General features: G+C 50.9%; 1 protein-coding gene across 3 annotated transcripts; it reads right to left on the bottom strand.

Moving 5' to 3' along the window:
• Nucleotides 1–413: 413 nt before the first annotated feature.
• On the bottom strand, nt 414–15,366 carry Sema4g (semaphorin 4G). Of its 3 annotated transcripts, XR_351089.5 has the most exons (16): nt 14,752–15,366; nt 11,414–11,900; nt 11,175–11,323; nt 10,882–10,944; nt 7,721–7,819; nt 7,515–7,608; nt 7,256–7,369; nt 6,832–6,995; nt 6,588–6,757; nt 6,178–6,322; nt 5,838–6,060; nt 5,492–5,607; nt 5,239–5,399; nt 5,037–5,098; nt 1,641–2,692; nt 414–1,513 (listed from the first exon to the last, which is right to left on the bottom strand). XR_351089.5 is itself a non-coding variant. In XM_006231528.5 (15 exons), the coding sequence occupies exons 2-15, from the start codon at nt 11,535–11,537 to the stop codon at nt 1,863–1,865; spliced, it is 2,514 nt and encodes an 837-aa protein (XP_006231590.1). In that variant the 5' UTR covers nt 11,538–11,900; nt 14,752–15,366; the 3' UTR covers nt 414–1,862. The 3 variants fall into 3 exon arrangements, 2 of the variants coding, with proteins under 2 accessions (XP_006231590.1, NP_001101996.1); XM_006231528.5 differs by having other exon boundaries at nt 414–2,692; NM_001108526.1 differs by lacking the exon at nt 14,752–15,366 and having other exon boundaries at nt 416–2,692; nt 11,414–11,902.
• Nucleotides 15,367–20,124: the final 4,758 nt, after the last annotated feature.

Below are 20,124 nucleotides of genomic sequence, written 5' to 3'. Positions count from 1 at the left end.
ATGCTCAAGCACATGTGCATACATGCAACATTTTTTTAAAGCAAGGAGCTGTTAGTATGTCTCAATAGCTGCACATATCCAGGAGTTGGTGACCAGCTTGAGCAACAGTGAGATCCCCTATCTGCAAAGATAAAGCCAAAGGAAGAGGGACAGGAGCAAATGCTAGGAGTCCTGTGACTTCTTAAGCTGCTCTGATTTTGTGCCCCTTAACATCATCAGTGAATAAAATGAGCCCCTGACCCGTGGCCTCTGTGCCTGCCCAGCTCAGCAAAGGCAGTGGCAGAGGATGTTATGTAAATATTCTTATGGGGAGCAAGGCCAACCCTAGATGAAGAAAACAATGGAGCACCTTCTCTCTAAGCCAGAAACCTGCCCCTGGTAAAAGCAGTCTAGACCAAGCAGACACTCAGAGCTGTGGGGAAAGAGGGCATTTATTAGCCAACATCAGGAGGAGCAGAGCCCAGGCTCCCCATTCCATCACATGCCTGCTCCACCCACCTGGGTGATGAGTGGGGGGCATTCCTGAAGAAGTACAGCCATTCTCACAATAAATACATTCATTGTGGGGTGGAGGTGGGAGAGGTATGGGTGAAGGGCAGTAAAAACTCGTGGGGTTCCACGTTCTCAGCTACAAAAATAACAGTCATCCTCACCCAAGGGGAATGGGAGAGCTCAGTCAGGGTTGATTGTCCCATATGGGCCTGGAGACATCTGAGGCCCTGGACCTTGAAAGTGCCCTGGTGAGGTAGGACAGGAATGGGAGCCAAGCATCCAAACTCCCAGCCTCTGCCCTTTGCATAGTTCCAGGAATGGGCTTCATGTGCCAGGTGAGATAACAGATCACTTCCTCCTGCTCTGGTCTAGGAGAAGCAATTGCTTGGTCCCTAAGAGGGAGGCTGGCTCATTGAGTGCAGTGTTGGCCACTTGTCCTAGTTCAGTGAGGACAGCTAAATGGGAAGGGAAATCTCCCTTTGAAATATCCATGGACCAAGCCCAGTAGACAGAGGTCTGACTGAGGCAGCAAGGGGAGGTTCAGAATGTACATGTGGGTGGAAATGTCAGCACATGACGTGGATGTGTTGCCACATATGCACAAGAAAAGGACATGCCTGGAGCTCTGGCACCCTTGCATGTGAATGAGAGGAGGAGGGAGGCTGACTCACAAGGGTTACAGAGGAAAGAAGAGAGGAGTGATGCTTCTTTCCTCCCAAGCCGGCCTGTTCCCTGACTCCTGCCAAAGGGTTACCACATGGGGCTGGGACTGAAGAGGACTAGATAGGAAGGTGACAATTGGAAGGTGCCCTGAATCTAGGAGGAGTGAGACAAGGATGCCCCAAGAGGAGGAGCGGGACACTGCAGCCCAGCTGATAAACATTCTTCCATGTGCACATGGGAATGGAAGCAGGACTCAGGTGGCTGGTAGAGAGAGGTCTTGTCTGAATTCAGGACTACCCAGCACACAGCTGTGCAGAGGGTGGTGACATTGAGGCCATCTGGACCTGCAGAGCCCTACCTGAGAAGAAGAGGAAGGTTGGACAGATAATGGGATAAGAAGACAATCCTCTCCTCCCAAGTCTTTAGGTCAAGGGACAGAAACTGGGTCTGGGTTTGCGGAGTACTTGGTTCTGGGGAGCACCTACCTTTGAGGAGCACCGGTGGGTCTGGGCTGCTCACATGTGTCTTGGAGACTGAAGAGGGGACTTTGGCTAACCATGACTCTGGCCAGCCCTACAGAGACATCAAAAAGTTGGAAGAAGGAAATGGAGTTGGGAGCAAGAAGGAGAGTGGATGTTTGGGGAGGCAGTGGCCCCGCCTAGGGCAGACAGGCTGGCTTGGAAGAGCATTTGTTTAGGAGGCTAGGTTCAAACAGAGCTCTCATCTAGCTGCTCTACAAGCTGCGTGTGCTTCCTCTTCTCCAGGATGCGGCTGAGCTCCTCTGCAAAGGAGCAGGGACCTGCTGGCACTCCATTGTTGCTCTGCCTCAGGAGCACGTAACTGTTGCCATTCATCCTTCGCAGCCGGCTGGGCAGGGCCACCAGTCCATTGGTCAGCTCAGCAGGTGGGGGTGGAGGTGGTGGGGGTGGTGGGGCTGGGGCTCCTTCCCCAGGGATGATCTGGAGGCAGCCACTCTCCAGACTGCCAGCGCCTTCTCCATCATCACCGTCATCTTCCTCTCCGGGACACTGGCCTGAGACAGTCTGCAGCTGCACGGCTGAGCCCCCTGCCCGGCCAGCCCGACCCAATGAGTATTTTCGTCTTCGACCTCGTCTGCCTCCCCGCAGACAAGCCACATAGAGGAGGGAAGATGCCAAGATAAGGCAGAGGCCACCAAGTATAGCAATGGCTACCACATAGAACAATCTCATGTCATGTGCCAGCTGTGCCCCAGGTGTGGCAGGGGCTTGTGGAGCTGGGGCAGGGGTGGCTGGCCGGACTATGAGGCTGTAGGAAGCCAGCAGCATACGGAGGCCGTTCTCCTCAGCATAGCAGCCATAGTTGCCACTATGCTCCAGTTGTGTGTCTGTTACCAGCAGCCCATCCACTCCCACGCGGTAGCCATCCTGCCCATCACTCAGGCTCTTGCTCCCGTTGAGGAGCCACAAAGCCCGGGCCAGGTTAGATGGCTGGTCACAGGGCAAGAGGACATCATCACCCCGGAGCACAGATCGGGTCTTGAATGGCGGTGGTGGTCCTGGGGAGGATGGGGAGGGAAGATCAATACCTGCCCATCCCAGACAGCATTGGGAATGGCAAGATAGTCTGTAGACAGCTGTCTAGAAGCACAAAGTCTAGAATTAGTGACATCTAAGCAAGCCTGTGTATGCTTCCCAGGACTCATATGGGCTTCATCAGGAGTCAGCAGTGCCTTGGGCCTTTTTTTCCTTCTCTAGCAGCTCCTCTTTCCTGTGCTTTCAGTTCCTACCGTTTACCAAAGGACTCCTAATCTTACCTTCCGCACAGCTTCCTTTCCTGAGACTTGACCGTTACCATTTGCGGGCATCTCCATAAGGCCAGAATCTCATTCATCACCCACACAGGTCCTTTCTTTGCTACCACCACCTGCTCAGCAGTTTGCATCAGGAACCTGGGAGGCTCCCTTGCCTCTCTGCCTCATTTTTATGTCTATCCTCATGAGACTCAGGCCTGTTCCTTTCTCTCCTTCCATGGCTGCCTGCCCTCTAGGGCCCTCGTTTAATCTCTTCTTGCAACTAAAGGTAATCCTTGGAAACAAATCTAGACTGAGGAGACAGGCCAATGAGTGTAGGTGCTAGCTGCTAAGCTTGACCACTGATTTCAAGCCCTGGGATCCACATGTAGGAAGGAGAAAATGGACTCTCATAAGGTGTCTTATACGTGCGCATCCGCATCACACAGGCTTGTGAGCAAAATAAATACAGTTTTAAAAATTTGAGGGGCTGGAGAGATGGCTCAGTGGTTAAGAGCACCCGACTACTCTTCCAGAGGTCCTGAGTTCAATTCCCAGCAACCACATGGTGGCTCACAACCATCTGTAAAGAGATCCGATGCCCTCTTCTGGTGTATCTGAAGACAGCTACAGTGTACTTATATATAATAAATGAATAAATCTTTAAAAAAAATTTTTTGAACACAGGAGCTAGAAAGATGGCCCGCAGTGGTTAAGAGCAGTTGTTGCCCTTGCAGAGGACCTGTGTTTGGCTCCCAGCATCCATGGGGTGGTTCCACGGACATCGGGCACAGATGTGCACATACGTACATGTAGGCAAAATGCACTCAAAATATTTTTTAAAAATAAGGGCAGGGAGGCCTTTAATGCCAACTCTTTTTTTAAATATTTATTTAATTATTTGACTAATTATTTATTTAGTATACATCATACAGCTTTCTGCCTGCATGTGTGCCTGAAGACCAGAGGACCTCATTACAGATGGTTGTGAGCCACCATGTGGTTGCTGGGAATAGAACTCAGGACCTCTGGAAGAGCAGCCGATGCTCTTAACCACTGAGCCATCTCTCCAGTCCCTTGATGCCAACTCTTGAGAGGCAGAGGCAGGCAGATCTCTGAGTTCAAGGCCAGCCTGGTCTACAGTGCTAGTTCCAGGACAGCCAAGGCTACCCAAAGAAACCCTGTCTAGATTAAACAAAAACAAAAACAATCTAAATCTGATCATACTACTTGGTGTAAAACTCTTGAGAGGTTTCCTGTAAGGACAGACAGTGTGAACATGGTCCCTGCTCACCTCGACAGCCTCTTCTACCTGAGTTCTCTAACCCCCTGCTTGAGTGCCATTGCCTGCCTCAAGCCTTCCACCTGCCGGACAAGCTTGGACTTGGCACAGCTTAGTGATCAGAAGCACAAACTTCGTCTGACTGCTTCAGCCATGCCGATTCTGCACCTGCTGCTCAGTAGCTGAGTAACTGAGCTGGCTCCTTACGTTCCCCATGCCTCAGAGGGGCGGTCTCTCATGGGGATGATAATGGTGCCGCTCACACCGAGTGTTGTGAAAATAAACACACGGCAGTATTTAGACCAGTGCTTGGCACCTAAGTTCTCAGTCCATGACGCTGACTTTGTTCTTCCTTTAGATATCGGCTCTGCCACATGATTTTGTTTGGAGAGAAACACATTAACCGTCTGCATCTTGTAGTCGAAATGATTAATAATCACAGTTGTTTGTGCTTACACCTCCCCCATGTAGGCATACACTTTAGATATGATCACATGACCATAATGAACTCATTAACTCCTCCCCCCCGTGTGTGTGTGTGTGTGTGTGTGTGTGTGTGTGTGTGTGTGGTGTGTGTGTGTGTCTGTGTGTGGTGTGGTGTGTGGTTCTAGAGAGCAATCCCAGAGCCTTTACACATGAAAGACAAGGAGAGTTCTCTACCAATGAGCCACGCCCCCACCTGTCTCCTAGTCTTGCGCCCATTTCCTTGCTTACACTGTACTTGAGAAATAAATATCCGTCAAGCACCCTGTGCTGGGTCATCCTCACCAAAACGACCCAAGCACAGCAACTCTAAAACATCCGCACAAGTCCCTGAGTTCCACCTACCTGCATCCCTGCTGCCCTCACAGCCTCGATTTCCTCTCTCTATGTCCTGTATCAATGCTGTCCTGCAGACAGAAAATCAAGATTCACGAACAACGGGAGTTGGGCATCAGGATTACTAATAATACCTTACGGGCTGGTGGGCTTTCTTCTTCCACTTAAGACCCATGTACCCCATCCCTATTCCCAACCTGTCCCATGGGACCTGTTGGCTATGGTGGTGGCCACCATGCAGGCATGGGTGCTGGAGTCCCAGCCACAGTAGGGGTCCCGTGCCAGGATGCAGTCATAGCAGGAACGGTAGCGTGAGCAACTGGACAGAGGAAACTGGATGACTCCACTCGCAGCCCCCACATAGAGGCTGTGCTGAAACCAGAGAAGACAGTCGGTCAGCAACCCCTGAGTCTCTGCCCAGCTCCCCAGTCCCCTTTTCTGTTAGCATATTGAGGCCAGACTACCTGCATCGGTGAGATAACTAGATTGTCCACAGACTGGGACTCCCTGAACACTTGTATCTCTTCGATAATGTGCATCCCAGAGCCCAGGACTACGGCCTTGTGGATCCAGCCATCAGCTGATGTAGAAAGGGCAAAGGTCAGAACAGTGTGGTACCCGACAGTCTCAGTACCCGACAGGAGGCCTATGGGAACAACTCAGGAATCATAAGGTTAGAGACAAGGAACCGGCCACCAGCAGTGGTCCCTCAGGACACGGGGCACTCCAAGCCAATGTGGCAGGAACTACTGAGTTCAGAAGCGTCAGTAACCAAGGCCATTAAGGATCAGGGATTTGGGTCAGAAGCACCTGTGCCTAGAAAGAGCAGGTCATAGGTGGGTCCAGCAGGTATGCTGACGTGTGTTCCTGTGAGATGTGTGTAGCGTACATTGCGCTTCAGCAGCAGGGGCCGCCCACGTGTGGGTACCACAGGCCGAGCCATCAGTGGGTGCAACTTCACAAAGTCCAGAACGAGGGATGGCAAGTCTTGAGATGAGTTGTAGCCTCGGCTGCGCAATGAATCTGTGATGCACTGGGTGGGGGGATTGGTGATGAGACTCAGGACTCCACCACCTGCCTCCCTCTTACAAGGCCGAACCCCACTCCCAGCTTTGTCTATTCATCACAGGGTCCAGGCCTGGATGCTCACCGAGCCAGGCCTGGGTTCAGGGACTCCACCCTCGTAGCGGCCCCAGCGCCGGGCACCATCCTGGTACTCCATAAAAGGGCCTGTGAAGACAGCCTGAATCTCAGCCAGGTCATAGCGGCAGATGGCTGAAGCCTCCAGAGTCTTCCTAGGAATGGAAATAGTGGAGGACTAAGTAGAGCCTGCCCCAACCCTGTGCTCCATCTGGAACCACTTTACCATGGTTCATCTCCACTGTAGGCCTATGGGCCTGTCTTGTGCATGAGTGGACCACAATGCCCTCTGGCCCTATGATAGCTTGACATGCCTGACCTCATTTTGCAGCCAGCCCTCCCTCTCCCCAGCTTATCAATGATGTCAGCTCCGGTCCTTAAGACTCCTCAGTTCCTTTCCTTTCCCACGTCTGTGCTTACCACTGTGTCGTCAGTGTGAAGACTGCATAGAAGTGTGTGTGGGATGACGTATCAGCATCCAGGCTGCAGACCCCACGAAGTGTCTCATACTGTGGGATGTGGCAGATGAGGCGAGCCTTCAGGAAGGATGTCCACTTCTTCTGTAGGATCTTCTTCCCTCCCAGATCTCCCTGGGGAGATAGGGACACAGGATCAGGATCAGAGGTCTAGCCTCTCTCCCATACCCTGACTGCATCATATGCACCTTGCACACACGGGCTACTCTAGCCACACGGTGGCTGCTGCGACTCTGAGTGAAGCTGCTGGAACCTTCCTCACGCTCCATGAAGAAGTAGTAAATCTTGTCATCGTCACCCACTACACTGGTCTTGCTCTCCCGCACCAGCACAGAGAACACAAACTCAGCATCTGTGGGTTGAGTATTTATTTAGGTGGCTTATGAAACAGGTCAAGCTCTCTCCCACAACCTCGCCCCAAGCCTCGCCCCCTCACAGCCACACACCCCGCCTCCTCACAGCCCCCCCCCCCCCAACCGTCTTCCAAAATACACGTGTGGAATGGACAGGCTCACCTGCAGGCTTGGAAATGGGATGGTCAGCTGCCCAAACGAACAAACAGTAAGAAATAGACTCCCCCCAACCCGTCATCCTGCACCTCAATCTCCTAACCATTGAGCCAGTGCATGGGTGCCTCCTCGGTTCTCAGAGAGTGTGGGTGGCGGCTCCGGCGGATATCAGGAATGCTCCGGAATTCATACCGCGTGGCTGTGTAGAGGCCTCCATCTGGGGCAGAGACATCCAGGCATGAGATACATGTTGTGTGCAATAGGAAACATGGCATGCACAAATGGCAAGTCCTAGCAACAGGATTCACATTCAGATCATAGAGTCTTGCGGCTGAGGACTGACTGCAGGAGTGTCTGCTCACCAATGATAAGGCCCGTGAAGCCACGGGCTGGGTCGTAAGGACATTTCTCCTTTCCCTCCTCGAAGCTAGTAGGCAAGATGAAGGCCTCAGCATCCTGGAGAATAAGGGTCCCAATGGGTCAGTGGTCCTGAGGACAGGCAAGGGCTGCAGCTCAACGTCAGGCCAGTCTGGGGTTAGGAGTCAGGGCTAGGGGCAGGGATACTCACAATGGCTGCACAGAGGGGCTGGAAGGCGTGGGTCCCACATGCATAGAAGTGGGAGGCATTGAGCCGCTGTAGAAATCGCACATGGTTGAAACACTCCGTCTACAGACAGAGGGAGGCAGAGAAGTAACTCGTCCGCCCAGATATAAGCCACCTCCATTAGTCTAGCTTTGTAGTCTGATTCCTGCCCCCACCTATAGCATACACTTTCCAAGATGCCTCTGGTTACCTGACACCACTCTTCCTGCGTCTCCTGCCTCTGCCTCTTGCAATCCCCTCCACCTAACTTTCAGGCTCTGTCAGAGTTCAAAGATAGAAGAGCGTTTCAGGAGAATGGGGGCTTGACATGAGCTCAAGTATTACTTGTGAGGAGCTGGAGAGATGGCTCAGCAGTTAAGAACATTGACTGTTCTTCCAGAGGAACCAGTCTCAGTTACCAGATCACAACCGCCTGTCACCCCAAGACATGACCCCCTCACACAGATAGACATGTAGGGCAAAACACTAATGCGCACTGGGAAAAAGTTACTTTTGAGCAATGCTCCCCCCTAACCCTGGAGCTCCCACAAATCCTCTTTCTATTATCTCACAAGCAATGCTAATTTCATGTTGTCCTAAAGGAAAGTCCCCTTTTCCCTGACCCAAACCTTAACTCTTAAACCTGTTTATCTCGTCTTTCCCTCCTCTGCCTCCATCCACCTTGCTCTGATCCGGAAGCATCTTTACTGTGGCCCACTCTCTCTTCCTCACACTCAGTCCTTCTCCATGAGTCACTGTGCCAAGTGGTTCTTGAACTTGTCCACTTCACTATTCTCATCCGGTCTAGACAACCATTACCTCAGCCTAGCAGCCACCTGACCCCCTCCTAACCTGCTACGCTACTCTTTATAACAACTATTTACTCGGCAAGTATAAGTGAAAGGTACTCAGAGTGTAAAATTCAAACAGACAAGGGGATCTGTTGTCGACAGCCTGTCATGTGTTCCTGTCTCCTAGGTGGCTGGAGAAGGGGACTGTAGACACCACGTCTAAAGTTTCCCTCCAGAGATAGTCCATCTGTCAATGCCCTCTTGCGCCCATTCAGTTGACTCTCCAAAGCATCCCAGATGTACAACAGACCATGGCATGGCTGCAACTTACCAATGCTCTCACCACGTGCCCCTGGTCTTCCCCGTCTGCTCACGCTATCTATGCCAGCCACACTGGCTTCCTCTGTCCCTCAGGTGCCCTAGGTTGCTGTCCAACTCTCTCTGATCATCCTGCTCATCCAGAGGTAGAATCCATGGAAGACTTCTTATCTTCTTATATGCTGTTACTTGCTCTGTCACCTATGTTTGTTCCTTGTACTGGTCTGCTCAGGTCTTTTCCTCAGCCCTAGCATGCCCCCAACTTCAACCCTCCTTCCTGCCTCTAGACTCAGTCTATTTTAACTCATCTGGCATGTGGGGTGAGTCAGACATTCCTGGAGTAGCTCTCTAAGACAGAAAAAAGGCAGATTGGGGAGAACTGTGTAGTCAGGGAGACTGGGCTGCAGGCTATCTCTACTGGGTGACTTTTCACAGCCTTAAGGATGTCGCTGTGCACTGTGGGGTAGAAATGTCTCCCTTTCCAAACGCGCCAGACCACTTCAGTCCCTCTTTTGAAAATGAATATCCTTCAGGACAATGCTTTGAGAAATGTTCTCCGATACCTTGCTGCTCAGAGTGGCCTGGGAACCAGAGATAGCAGCTTTACTTGGCTCTCTAGAGTAGCAGCATCTGGGGGCCTTTTCAGACCAACTGATCCGGAACCTGTGATTCACAATGAGGGCCTCGAAGGCACCCAGCAGTATGAGTATCGGTGTCACAATGAAGTCCAACCCTTCACTGGACATTTATGAGACTTTATGACCTTGGTTCACCTACCCCACTAGCTCTGTCTATTACCCACAATGCACTGAGGGAGGCTCTCATAGAAAATTTTAGAGGGACACACCACAGACTTGTTGAGTCAGAATTTCTACATTGGTGGGCCTTGGATGTATATTGCTTTTGGTTTGAAATAAAAATCTCTTATAGCCCAGGCTAGCCTCAAACTTGTTTGAGGCCAAGGCTTTCCTTGAACTTCTAATCTTCTTACCTCTAACTCCCAACTGCTGGGATCATAGGCACATGCTACCATCATGTCCAGTATGAATGTGCCCTTTTGGTTTCACACCAGACACACACACACACACACACACACACACACACACACACACACACACACATCTATCTATCTATCTATCTGTCTATCTATCTGCAAACTCCCAAGGCCTGGAATTATAGGCATATGCCACTATAACTAGCTTAGAATATGCATTTTTATTTTTCTATCTGTTTATTTTGTGTGTTTATGTGTGTGCCTAGGCTGAGCCATGTCGCTGGTCCAAGAATGTGTATTCTTAGACATCTCTCCAAGCAGGAGTGGTGTTACACACCTTTAACCCCAGCACTTGGGAGGCATAGGCAGGCAAATTTCTGTGAGTTGGAGGCCAGTCTGGTCTACAGAGTGAGTTGCAGGCCAGTCAAGGCTACACAGTAAGACACTGTCTCAAAAACTCCAAAAAAAAAAAAAAAAAGTAGATGCAAAAAACCTAAAACACTCTCTAAATGGTTGTTACTTAACCAGACATGGTCCCCCAGCCTCTTACAGACACTCTGCCTTTTAGCTAGAAAGGACTAATATTTGACTACTGTCTTTCCAAGAACACCAGGTACTTAGACTGACTGAAATGTGTACAACAATGTTTTTTTTTTTGTTTTGTTTTTTCGGAGCTGGGGACCGAACCCAGGGCCTTGTGCTTCCTAGGCAAGCGCTCTACCACTGAGCTAAATCCCCAACCCCGTACAACAATGTTTTATCAGATTATTTTACAACCAGATCTAGTTGTCACTTACAGCAGTTACTTACGGTTACGATTATAATTTGAGATGCCCTGGGAAGAGGATTAAGTTACTGTACAGGCTAAGCTGTAGACCATGGATATTTGGGGTAGAAGGGTTACCCTAGGCCAGCCGCTCACACCACTCATTGTGGTTGTACACTTGGATGCACATCTGTCCCGCTCTACCTGTGTCCCTCTAATTCTGGCACCCCTGGTTGAGGAGGAAGAAAGGAGAACTGGGGACAGGGAGATCACATACCTGGTTGTTTTTCCCTTTCTGATGACACTTGCTTTGCATCTCTGGGGAGGCCTCCCAGTGGATCTAGTGAGAGTAAAGGGACAGACTGCTAAGTTGACCTCAATATCCACCACCCGGAGAATCAAACAGTGTTGCTCCAGAGTACGGGGGAAGTGTGGTGGATTTCAAAAGGAGCCCTGGGCTAGAAAGGACAGTGCTGTCCTGAGGTTGGAAGGCTGAGGGGCAGGTGTCCAGGTAACTGAGGTCCCAGGAAGCTGGAGACCCTGTGGTTGGCCCAGATGCCAGGGGCTGACCTCTTTGTGAGTCCCATCTCCTATGTCACGGGCACTGAGAGAGAACAGGGCACCTCGAGCTCCCACCAACAGCCTTTGGGAAGCCTCCTCCAGCAGCAGTGTTGAATAGTTCTGGGCTTGGCCCTTGAAGTGCCTGATCCAGGAGAGCTCTAGGAAGAAGAGAGGCAGTGAGCCCCCCTGGGGGCTACTTCCTGTCCCCAGCTCTGGCAGCCATAATCTTTCCAGGTTGGGGGTCTAACCTTCATAGGAGATGGTCATCCGTGGGGTGGCATCTAGCTCTCGGGATGGTCTCCGCAGTGAGGGTCCAGGCACTGCTGTTGCTGTGAGGAAGCTGAAGAGGAGGGGCCAGAGCCTCCCCCACATCTTCCTGGGGAAGTTCAGACCAACAAGACCCCAAGGGCAGCCCGGAAGAGTCACAGGAGGGGAGGGGAAGATCAGTCACTGGGTTCAAAGTCCAGGGTGTGATCACATGGAGGTGAGGGGTCATGAGGTCATGGGGGTCAAGTAGTCATGGGGCCATGGAGGATCCTGGAATGGCGGGGACATGGAGCCACAGGGTTGTGTGGCCATGGAATCACAGGTGAGAAGTCGGAGGGAGGGGTGGGTCACGTGCCTTTCTGTATCAAATCCATGGAGAGTGGGAATTGTAGGATCCCAGCAGAATTGTAGGGTACTGAAGGGGTCACCTTGCCCCCAACTTCAGGGCAAGTTCCAGTTCTCTGTTCTCTGAAGGAGGAAAAAAAACAAACCAAAACAATAAACAAACAAACAAACAAACCTTCCAAAATGAAAAGCCTTTGATCCGTGTGTGGGCATGAGATGGACAGTACTGCCCAGACTTCAGGTGGCACTGAAAGACAGAGGCCAGACGTTCACAGAACCCCCACACCAGGGAAGACTGACAGCATTCCGCCCAGCTCTGCTCTGATGCCGAAGGCTGTGGCAAACTCACTGTCTTCAAAAGACCCTAGACCAGCTCTAACCTCTACCATGGGAACTGCTCTCTTGCAGTCAGGAGACTGCTCCAACAATGCTGCCTGCGGGGGAGCCGTCTGCTGAAGGCCTGGGCAGTCAGTTAATGGGCCTTTGTTGATTTTGTTCTGTTTTCCCTTTGTTTTTTCTTTCCCTTGGCCTAAGAGCTCCCTCTGGAATTTCTCTTTAATTAGACACTTCTCTCTGGCATTTTTCTCTAAGGGGTACACATCTCTGCCTTGCCCGTGCGAGTCCACACTGCACTCTCTGCCTGGGCATCTACTCGAGTCCCTACCTGCTAGACCTACCTGCTGGCAGGAAGCACAGGCATGAGGGGCTGGGGGTGAGGTGCAGGTATTTGGGTCCCTGAGCTACACAGATCTGTGCGGGAGACTGCGGTGTGAAAGACCAGTTAAGACTTAGGCAATAGGGAGCCGGTGAGCCACAGGATCCTGAAACTCGTGGCCACCTTTCATGAGGTGAGGGTGACTGATAGACCTCCCCCTTATCTCCAGGGGACTTCCGCAGATTTCCTCAGCTGGGTGAGGTGTGGAGGATGCCTGATCTACCCAATGTCATCAGACAGCCATAGGCAGGGTCAGAGGGTGTTGTTGGCCTCTCCTTTTCCTTCTGGGTCAAATATTAACCATCTGGCCATAAAGAGAGGGGAGGAAACTGGAGCTGGTCAGAGGAATAGCAAGAATTTGGAGGTTTTGTTCAAGAGGTAAAGGTTAGCACTGGGCGGGGGGTGGGGGGATCGAAAGAGAGAGAGAGAGAGAGAGAGAGAGAGAGAGAGAGAGAGAGAGAGAGAGAGAGAGTCTTTGAGCCACAGAAAGGGCATCAAGTTCTTATTTTGAGGGCTAGGGTGACAGGAAGTTTCATGCTGCCGAAGCCCCACCCTCACCGTGAAGCACACCTGTTTACATTGGGGCCTCCTATTTGCTCAGCACTGAAGGGTGAGCCCTATGGCTAGGGAAGTCAGTGTCCGGGTCAGGGCAGGAGGAACACATCCTAGGTCAGAGGAAGCACTCAGTGTGGAGAGAATGGCACACGCATGCATTTATTTTGAGTCACGTGGGTCTCAAAGACTGGGACACAGTTGCACACAGTGTGCACACATGTTCAAGTAGGGCTGAGAACACATGCATTTATAGGAGTCATGCGCGAGCACAAGTGTGTGCACACATGTACCCAAGGGCACACAAGGGGCCATATAAAGTTGTGTTTACCTGTCATCTATTTAGTGAATCATATAACCTCAGAGGTGAACATAGCTGGCTCAGGGTCAGATAGCTGGCTTCCTATTCAACAGGAGGGTCTTGTACACACACACACACACACACACACACACACACACACACACACACAATTGTTGATAGTGAGCCAGGCATAGCGCACACATGTATCCTGAGTCCTCAAACACAATTACATGCAGGCACAGATAAGTATTCACGAAATGCATACAGGGATCTGACTTTTGCTGCAGGCTTGGTGGCTGACAGCGTCTACTGGGGTGAGAGGCACAGCAGAATTCTTTCTCCTTTCCTGAGAATCCTGGTCATAAGGCCAGTTCTCCTCTTCTCTTCTCTTCTCTTCTCTTCTCTTCTCTTCTCTTCTCTTCTCTTCTCTTCTCTTCTCTCTCTCTCTCTCTCTCTCTCTCTCTCTCTCTCTGGTCTGTGCCCCCACCCCCAGTGTGTGTGTGTGTGTGTGTGTGTGTGTGTGTGTGTGTGTGTGTGTGTGTTCTGACCTGGGGTAAGTGCCTATAAAGGAGAATGCCTGCCTAACTAACCCAGGGAGGAGGAGGTCCTCGAATTTAGCGAAATGCTACCTTAGCAGCCCTCTTTCCCCTACAGATTGATTGCATTTCTAGATCTGGAAAACTGGGCTGAAGCGTTCAGCCCCACTTAACCTGTTGGGAGGCCAGGTTAATGGCCAGGGGGTGGAGCATGCCACACACCCCCCCCCCCCCAGCACTGAGGGTTCAAGGTCTCCAGTTCACACCCCACACTTCATTCCAAGTTTGGGTTCCTTCCCAGGGCTTGCCCACTGAACTCTGTTCATCTTCTGTTAGATCCTAGGGTGGAGAAAACTGGGGAGGGGAGGATCCCCCCAATAGGATCAATAGGCTCTCAACCTTCATCCCTGATGTCTACCTGGGGTTAGCGGTATTTGCCTCTGTCCAGTAGGATGGAGGTGTCTTCAGGTTTGAGGACGCCTCTCCCTCGTGTTCCCCTCCCTCCACCATCCTGGACAGTCCGCGGTTCTCTCCTTTGATCAGATCTAACCTCAGTATCTACTGCTGCGGCTCGAGGACAAGCTCTCCTTCGATCCCGCCGGACGCCAGGAGACATGACCCAGATCCAGGGGAACACTGTTCTCCACGCGGATCCTGCCCCACTGGGGTCTCCGGACTCCGCGAAGGCCGGTTTGCGCCCTACACGACCCGAGGCCTCGCCCGTGCCCCTTTAGAACCTTTTATGCAGGATTGGGGTCTCGGCGGTGAAAAAGGCCTAGCCTAGCTTGGAGGATGGAATGGACGTGGACAAGGTTTTGCCCGGCCGCAGCCCCCGGCCCTGCCACCGCCCGCACTCCCCGCCTCCCTCACCTTTGCGCTGGGATCCGGGCCCATGAAGACAGCGATGTGCGGCTCCGCGGCCCCACGGCACCAGCTGCGGGAGGAAGGGGCCGCGGCCGGAGCGAGGCGGGGTGGAGGCGGAGCCGAGGGTGGGGCGGGGGCCGGAGGCGGGCCGGAGGCGGGGGCGGGGAAGGGCGTCCGCCCTCCTTTGCGCCCCCCAACACGCACAATAGACCCGATTTGTGGGAGATGCTCGAGGCCCACTGCTCCTGGCGTCCCCTTTCTTCCAGGCTCAGTCTGTCTGGGTATCGCCCGCCCCCTGGTGGGGGGGGCTCACCACCGTGTGCGCCCTAAAACAGGCTGGTCCTGCAGGTCTGCTCTGGTCCTAAGACCCCTCCCATTTACCTACTGCAGGGACGCGTAAACCTTGGGTCCTGGAGTCTTGTACTCTGCTCTCTAACCTGCACCTCACTTCTTGCAAAACATGTTTGCCATGCCCTCCTGCCTTTGGTCTATGTGCGGTTGGGGACGACAGTATCAGATTTCTGCGTAGCTCTCGGTTCCCAGTTCAAGGTGTGAGTCCTCGCTCCCCACTCCCTCCAGGCTATTCAGCTTGAGGTCTGAGTGGGTGAGATGGGGATCTGGAGGGGTGAAAGAACAGCACACAGAGAATGCTCTTATGCACAAGTAAGCCATGCCGTTACCCGTGATCACTCAACAAATCTTAGTCCAAACCCGGGCTCACCTCAGGGACTGTGTTCTCATTTTCCATCCGTCATCTTATTTCCAAACTTTCAGTGTTCCCAGGCCACCAAATAGTCCGTGCTTGCCAGGTTCAGCCTCCTTCCCTAAGTCCTTTAGGATGGTCTTCCCTGAAAACTCCTCCTTTCCAAGGGCTGTTAGAGTGAATCTAGGGCTGGGGTTGGGGCTCAAGGGCACAGTGCTTCCCTAGCATGTAGGACACTCTGGTTTCATCCTCAGCACCACAGAAAAAGAAAAACAAAAGCAACAGTGTATTCAGCTATACATCCTAGTGAAACCTGACCTCTGGCCGCGAGCTCTCCACCTTTCAATAAACAAACAAACAAACAAACAAACAAATAAATAAATAAATATCCATGACAATAATGATGGGCAAGGAAGACCAAAGTAAGACTCTTGAGTGTGCCTAGGAGTTTGAGTTGGCTTCTAGTAGCATCTGAAACTGATGAGAGCCTGGGAAGAAACTTCATTTCTCTTCCAGGATTCCCCAAAGCTCATACAGTTTGGCACTCGATCCCATACAGTCTCAGAGTTTGCACTGTGTGTGTGGCTGCAGACTGCTAGACAGAAGGGCCCACATCACACTCCCACCTCCGTTGGAATGTCTCCTGGCACTCTGCAAACAGGATAGTGTGTGGTGCAGCAGGGGAGACTGGGAGAAATGCTTATATTAAAAAGTGCACACACTTTTTAAATGTTTATTATATTTATTTTGTGTGAAGGTGCATGTATGCATGTACAATGCCACCTTGTGTGATATCTGGGAGGATAAATTGCAGGGAGTCTGTTCTCTTTCCATCACATGGGGCCTAGGTATCAAACTCAGAGGTTGTCAGGCTTGGTGACAAGACACCTTTTATCTGACAGACCATCTCACCTGCCCAAGCCAAGTACACACTTTATAGACTGCTCCGGTTCACTTCTTTTTCTGTGCCCCCATTTCATTTTGAGGAAGTAGTAGTTTCATTTTTATAGCTGGGAAAACAGGTTCTAAGCAGATTGGAACTTGCCTTGAACTCTGTTAAGCTTATGGAGGACAGGATTGGAGAAGTCTAAGAAGGGCTGGCCAGGCAAGCCTGGGAAAATGACTAGAATAGGCAGGCTTGTTTGGTGGAAGAGAGGTGGCATACAAAAGGTTGGTGGGTTTGATCTGGTGAGACGGGAGGGGTGGGGACGGGGTGGGGGAGGTTCTTAGTGGCAGTCAGCTAATGGCTTAGAAAAACTTCAGAAAAGCTGAGAGCTTCAGTACAAGTTGAATCAAGCCATGGCTAAAGGACACCTGTAGGCTTTTCCAGAAAGTAGGGTAGGTTGGAAGGAAGAGGACAGAAGACTGCCAGCCTTGGTACCTCGAATTGTGGAGAAACTATAGGGACCACTAGGCTAAGAAGCCTGGCTCCCCAAGTCAGCACTTGCAATGCTGACTGCACATCCCTCAGGAGGAAGCAAGTAGGCCAGTGTGGCAGGTTCTGCAGCTCACTGAGCTGGAGGGAGCTGAGGAAGCCTTCAGTGAATGTGTAAAGTGCAGACCAAGTCCTCAGTGATTGTGCACCATTTGGCACGGGCACGGTGTATCAAGGACCCCCGAATACCTCAGATGCCCTTGGGTGACCTGAGCCTTCAGCTGGTCCAGAGCAGATGTTGGGAGCTTGTGCAAGTACAATAGTGTGTGTGCAACTAAGAATAATTGACTGGTGTGTGCAAGAGCGAGCAACTGCAGTTCCCTCCTCCTGCATGACTGGGATCTGAGTTTGCTCCCCAACAGAGGCTGCCTACAGAGATGATCGTACTCCCCTCTGTCCTGAGCATGATACACCCACTGAGGATCCAGTTGTTGGTGCCTGGCGCTGCTCCATAAGAGTGAGCACAGCCAGGCTGGAGAGATGGCTCAGTGGTTAAGAACAATGACTGCTCTTCCAGAGGTCCTGAGTTCAATTCCCAGCAACCACATGGTGGCTCACAACCATCTGTAAAGATATCTGATGCCGGGGCTGGGGATTTAGCTCAGTGGTAGAGCGCTTACCTAGGAAGCGCAAGGCCCTGGGTTCGGTCCCCAGCTCCGAAAAAAAAAAGAACCAAAAAAAAAAAAAAAAAAAGATATCTGATGCCCTCTTCTGGTGTATCTGGAGACAGCTACAGTGTACTTATAATAAATAAATAAATCTTTTAAAAAAAAGATTCATTCATTTATTATGTATAAGTACACTGTAGTTGTCCTCAGACACACCAGAAGAGGGCATTAGATCTCTTTACAGATGGTTGTGAGCCACCATGTGGTTGCTGGGAGTTGAACTCAGGACCTGTGGAAGAGCAGTCATTGTTCTTAACCACTGAGCCATCTCTTCAGCCCAAATAAATAAATCTTAAGAGTGAGCACAGCCTACCCAATCCCAGCTCTTCTGAGTGTCTATATCCTTTCTTCATTCTTTCTTTACCCGAGACAGGTTTCCAGGTCCAAGGGATGCTAAACACAACAGCATTGGGGTTCTTTTGAAATAAGTAAACTGTGTGGTTTCGAAGCCAAGTTCTAGGACGGCACTTGTGAAACTGCCATGGGCGTTCATGTCAAGTCTGCTGGCAAGACAGACTCGGTACACAATCTATTCCCTTCTGTTCTCCTCCCACGTGATCTCAGCATCCCACCTTTCTATAGGAGACTCCCTTAACAGACAACCCTTACTCAGTGCAACACGCTGATAAAAGGAAAATTCTTTTCTGTGAAAGAGATAAGATTTGAAGCCAAAACAAATAAGCCAGCACTAATTTAAACAGGTTTGGTGGACACACCTGATCTCAGCTGTGGAGGCAGGAGGATCAGTTCAAGGTCACCCTCTGCTATATAACAAGACCAGCCTGGGCTTTAAGATTTCATCTAAAAAGTAAAACAAAACAAAATTTAAAAAATTAGTTCTAACACACTCTTGACTTTCTTCCCTGGGACACAAGGCAGAACATTTGTTAAATGGGTGTTACCTGTCCTCCAAGTCACTGCCAGTTGCTTCACAGGGCAGCTGTGCCAGAATAATATCGTTTGGAGAACACAAACTTCACTTTTGCCAACCTGTCTTCCCCAGTTCTGCTGTCAGATAAAGCATCTGAGTGTCTGACACTCGTGTCAGGGCTGGTTTGGCTCTAGGAATGCACACAAAAGTTATGTTGTGTTGGTGACCCAGGAAGAGGAAAGATCTCAGACAGAGGTCCCCAAGGCACAAGAATCCTGGCCTAGTCAAGATGTCCTGTCTCCTGTTCGCTGCGGTGGTCTTTGCTTCTACTTTGTCACCTCTGGTTGCCCAGCACATTCCTTATGGAGAGTGTGAGCTTTTGGCCACAAGGTAGCGAATGACACCTGTCCAACAATGCTGTAGTCTTACTGTGCCCTAGAAGCCTGTTTGGCTTGTTAAGTTTTCCAGAATCCTAGCCACTTGTCTTGAAGTGAGAACCAAAGCTGGACCTTCTGGTTTGCCTTCTCCCGACTCCAGCCCTGGTTAGCTAGATGGCAGTGTCAGGTCTGGTCTGCAGATGCTGGGAACCCATCTACCACCACCACGCATGCGTGGTGGTTAAAACGATGTCTCACACTGTAGGTAAGGATGGCCTCAAATCTGTGATCCTTCTGCCTGCCATGTGCTGGAATCATAGGTATGAGTTATTACACTAGGCCAGCATGCTTGGTTTATTTATTTAATGTATTTTTGGTAGTAGCAACAGGGAAGCACCCAAAGTCCCCAGAGTCTGAAGGGACAGTACTCTCCAGCTATAGGTGCTGGGAGATAAGGCCTGATTTAGAAGCACACCCACAGGTGCCTGCTTCTGGTCAATTTTCTTTTAAAAATTAACTTAATATTTTATGTGCATGGGTGTTTTTGCCCGTAATGGCTAGAAGAGGGCATAGGAGCCCTTGGAACTAGTTACGGTTGTTAGCCTCACATGGGTGATGGGAATTGAACCCAGGTCACCTGGAAGAGCAGCCACAGTAACTGTTGAACTATCTTCTACAGCTCCATTAAGTTTGCCTTAAAAAAAAATTACTATCTATTTGCGACAGGGTTTCTCCATGAAGCCCTGGCTGTCCTGGAACTCAGAGCTCTGTCTGCCTCTGCCTCCCTGAGTGCTGGGATAAAGGCGATCACGACATTCCTTGTCTTCCTTTGTTCTGTTCATGTTCCATGCCAGGCATTTTGCCGAGGGGCTGCCATGCATGTGGCTCCTCACAAAACGTGAGTTATTTCTTTCAACAGATAGAAGAGACTCAGATGCCAACAAAGGCCAAATGGCCAGTTTTGTGAATCTTGAGGTCTGAGGCAAGCCTAGGTCCTTTCCTTAACAGTGACTATTCCTAGTATTTCGGCATCCACCTTTCCAACCTAGTCTGCCATAGAGGAGAAAACAGCCGTAGCACCATGGCTCTGGCAGCTACACCTAAGTCCACTAGGAGGTCCTAAGTCTCTCCTTTCCATGACTGGCATGGCGCAGGCCTGCCTGCCTGCCAGGTCACAGGTGGCTTGGAACCCTCCTGCACTTCGTGACATCACCTTCCTTGATTCTGGGTTCTGGATTTTTGTGAGACACCCAGGTCAAGGGTATTTTTTCCTATCCTGTCTGTTTTTCCCGGATACCAGCAGGTAAGAGTCATGATTTTGCGTT

Source organism: Rattus norvegicus, chromosome 1 (genome assembly GCF_036323735.1).
Source record: "Rattus norvegicus strain BN/NHsdMcwi chromosome 1, GRCr8, whole genome shotgun sequence".
Lineage (NCBI taxonomy): Eukaryota > Metazoa > Chordata > Mammalia > Rodentia > Muridae > Rattus > Rattus norvegicus.
This window is presented reverse-complemented; position numbering and strand designations above follow the sequence as displayed.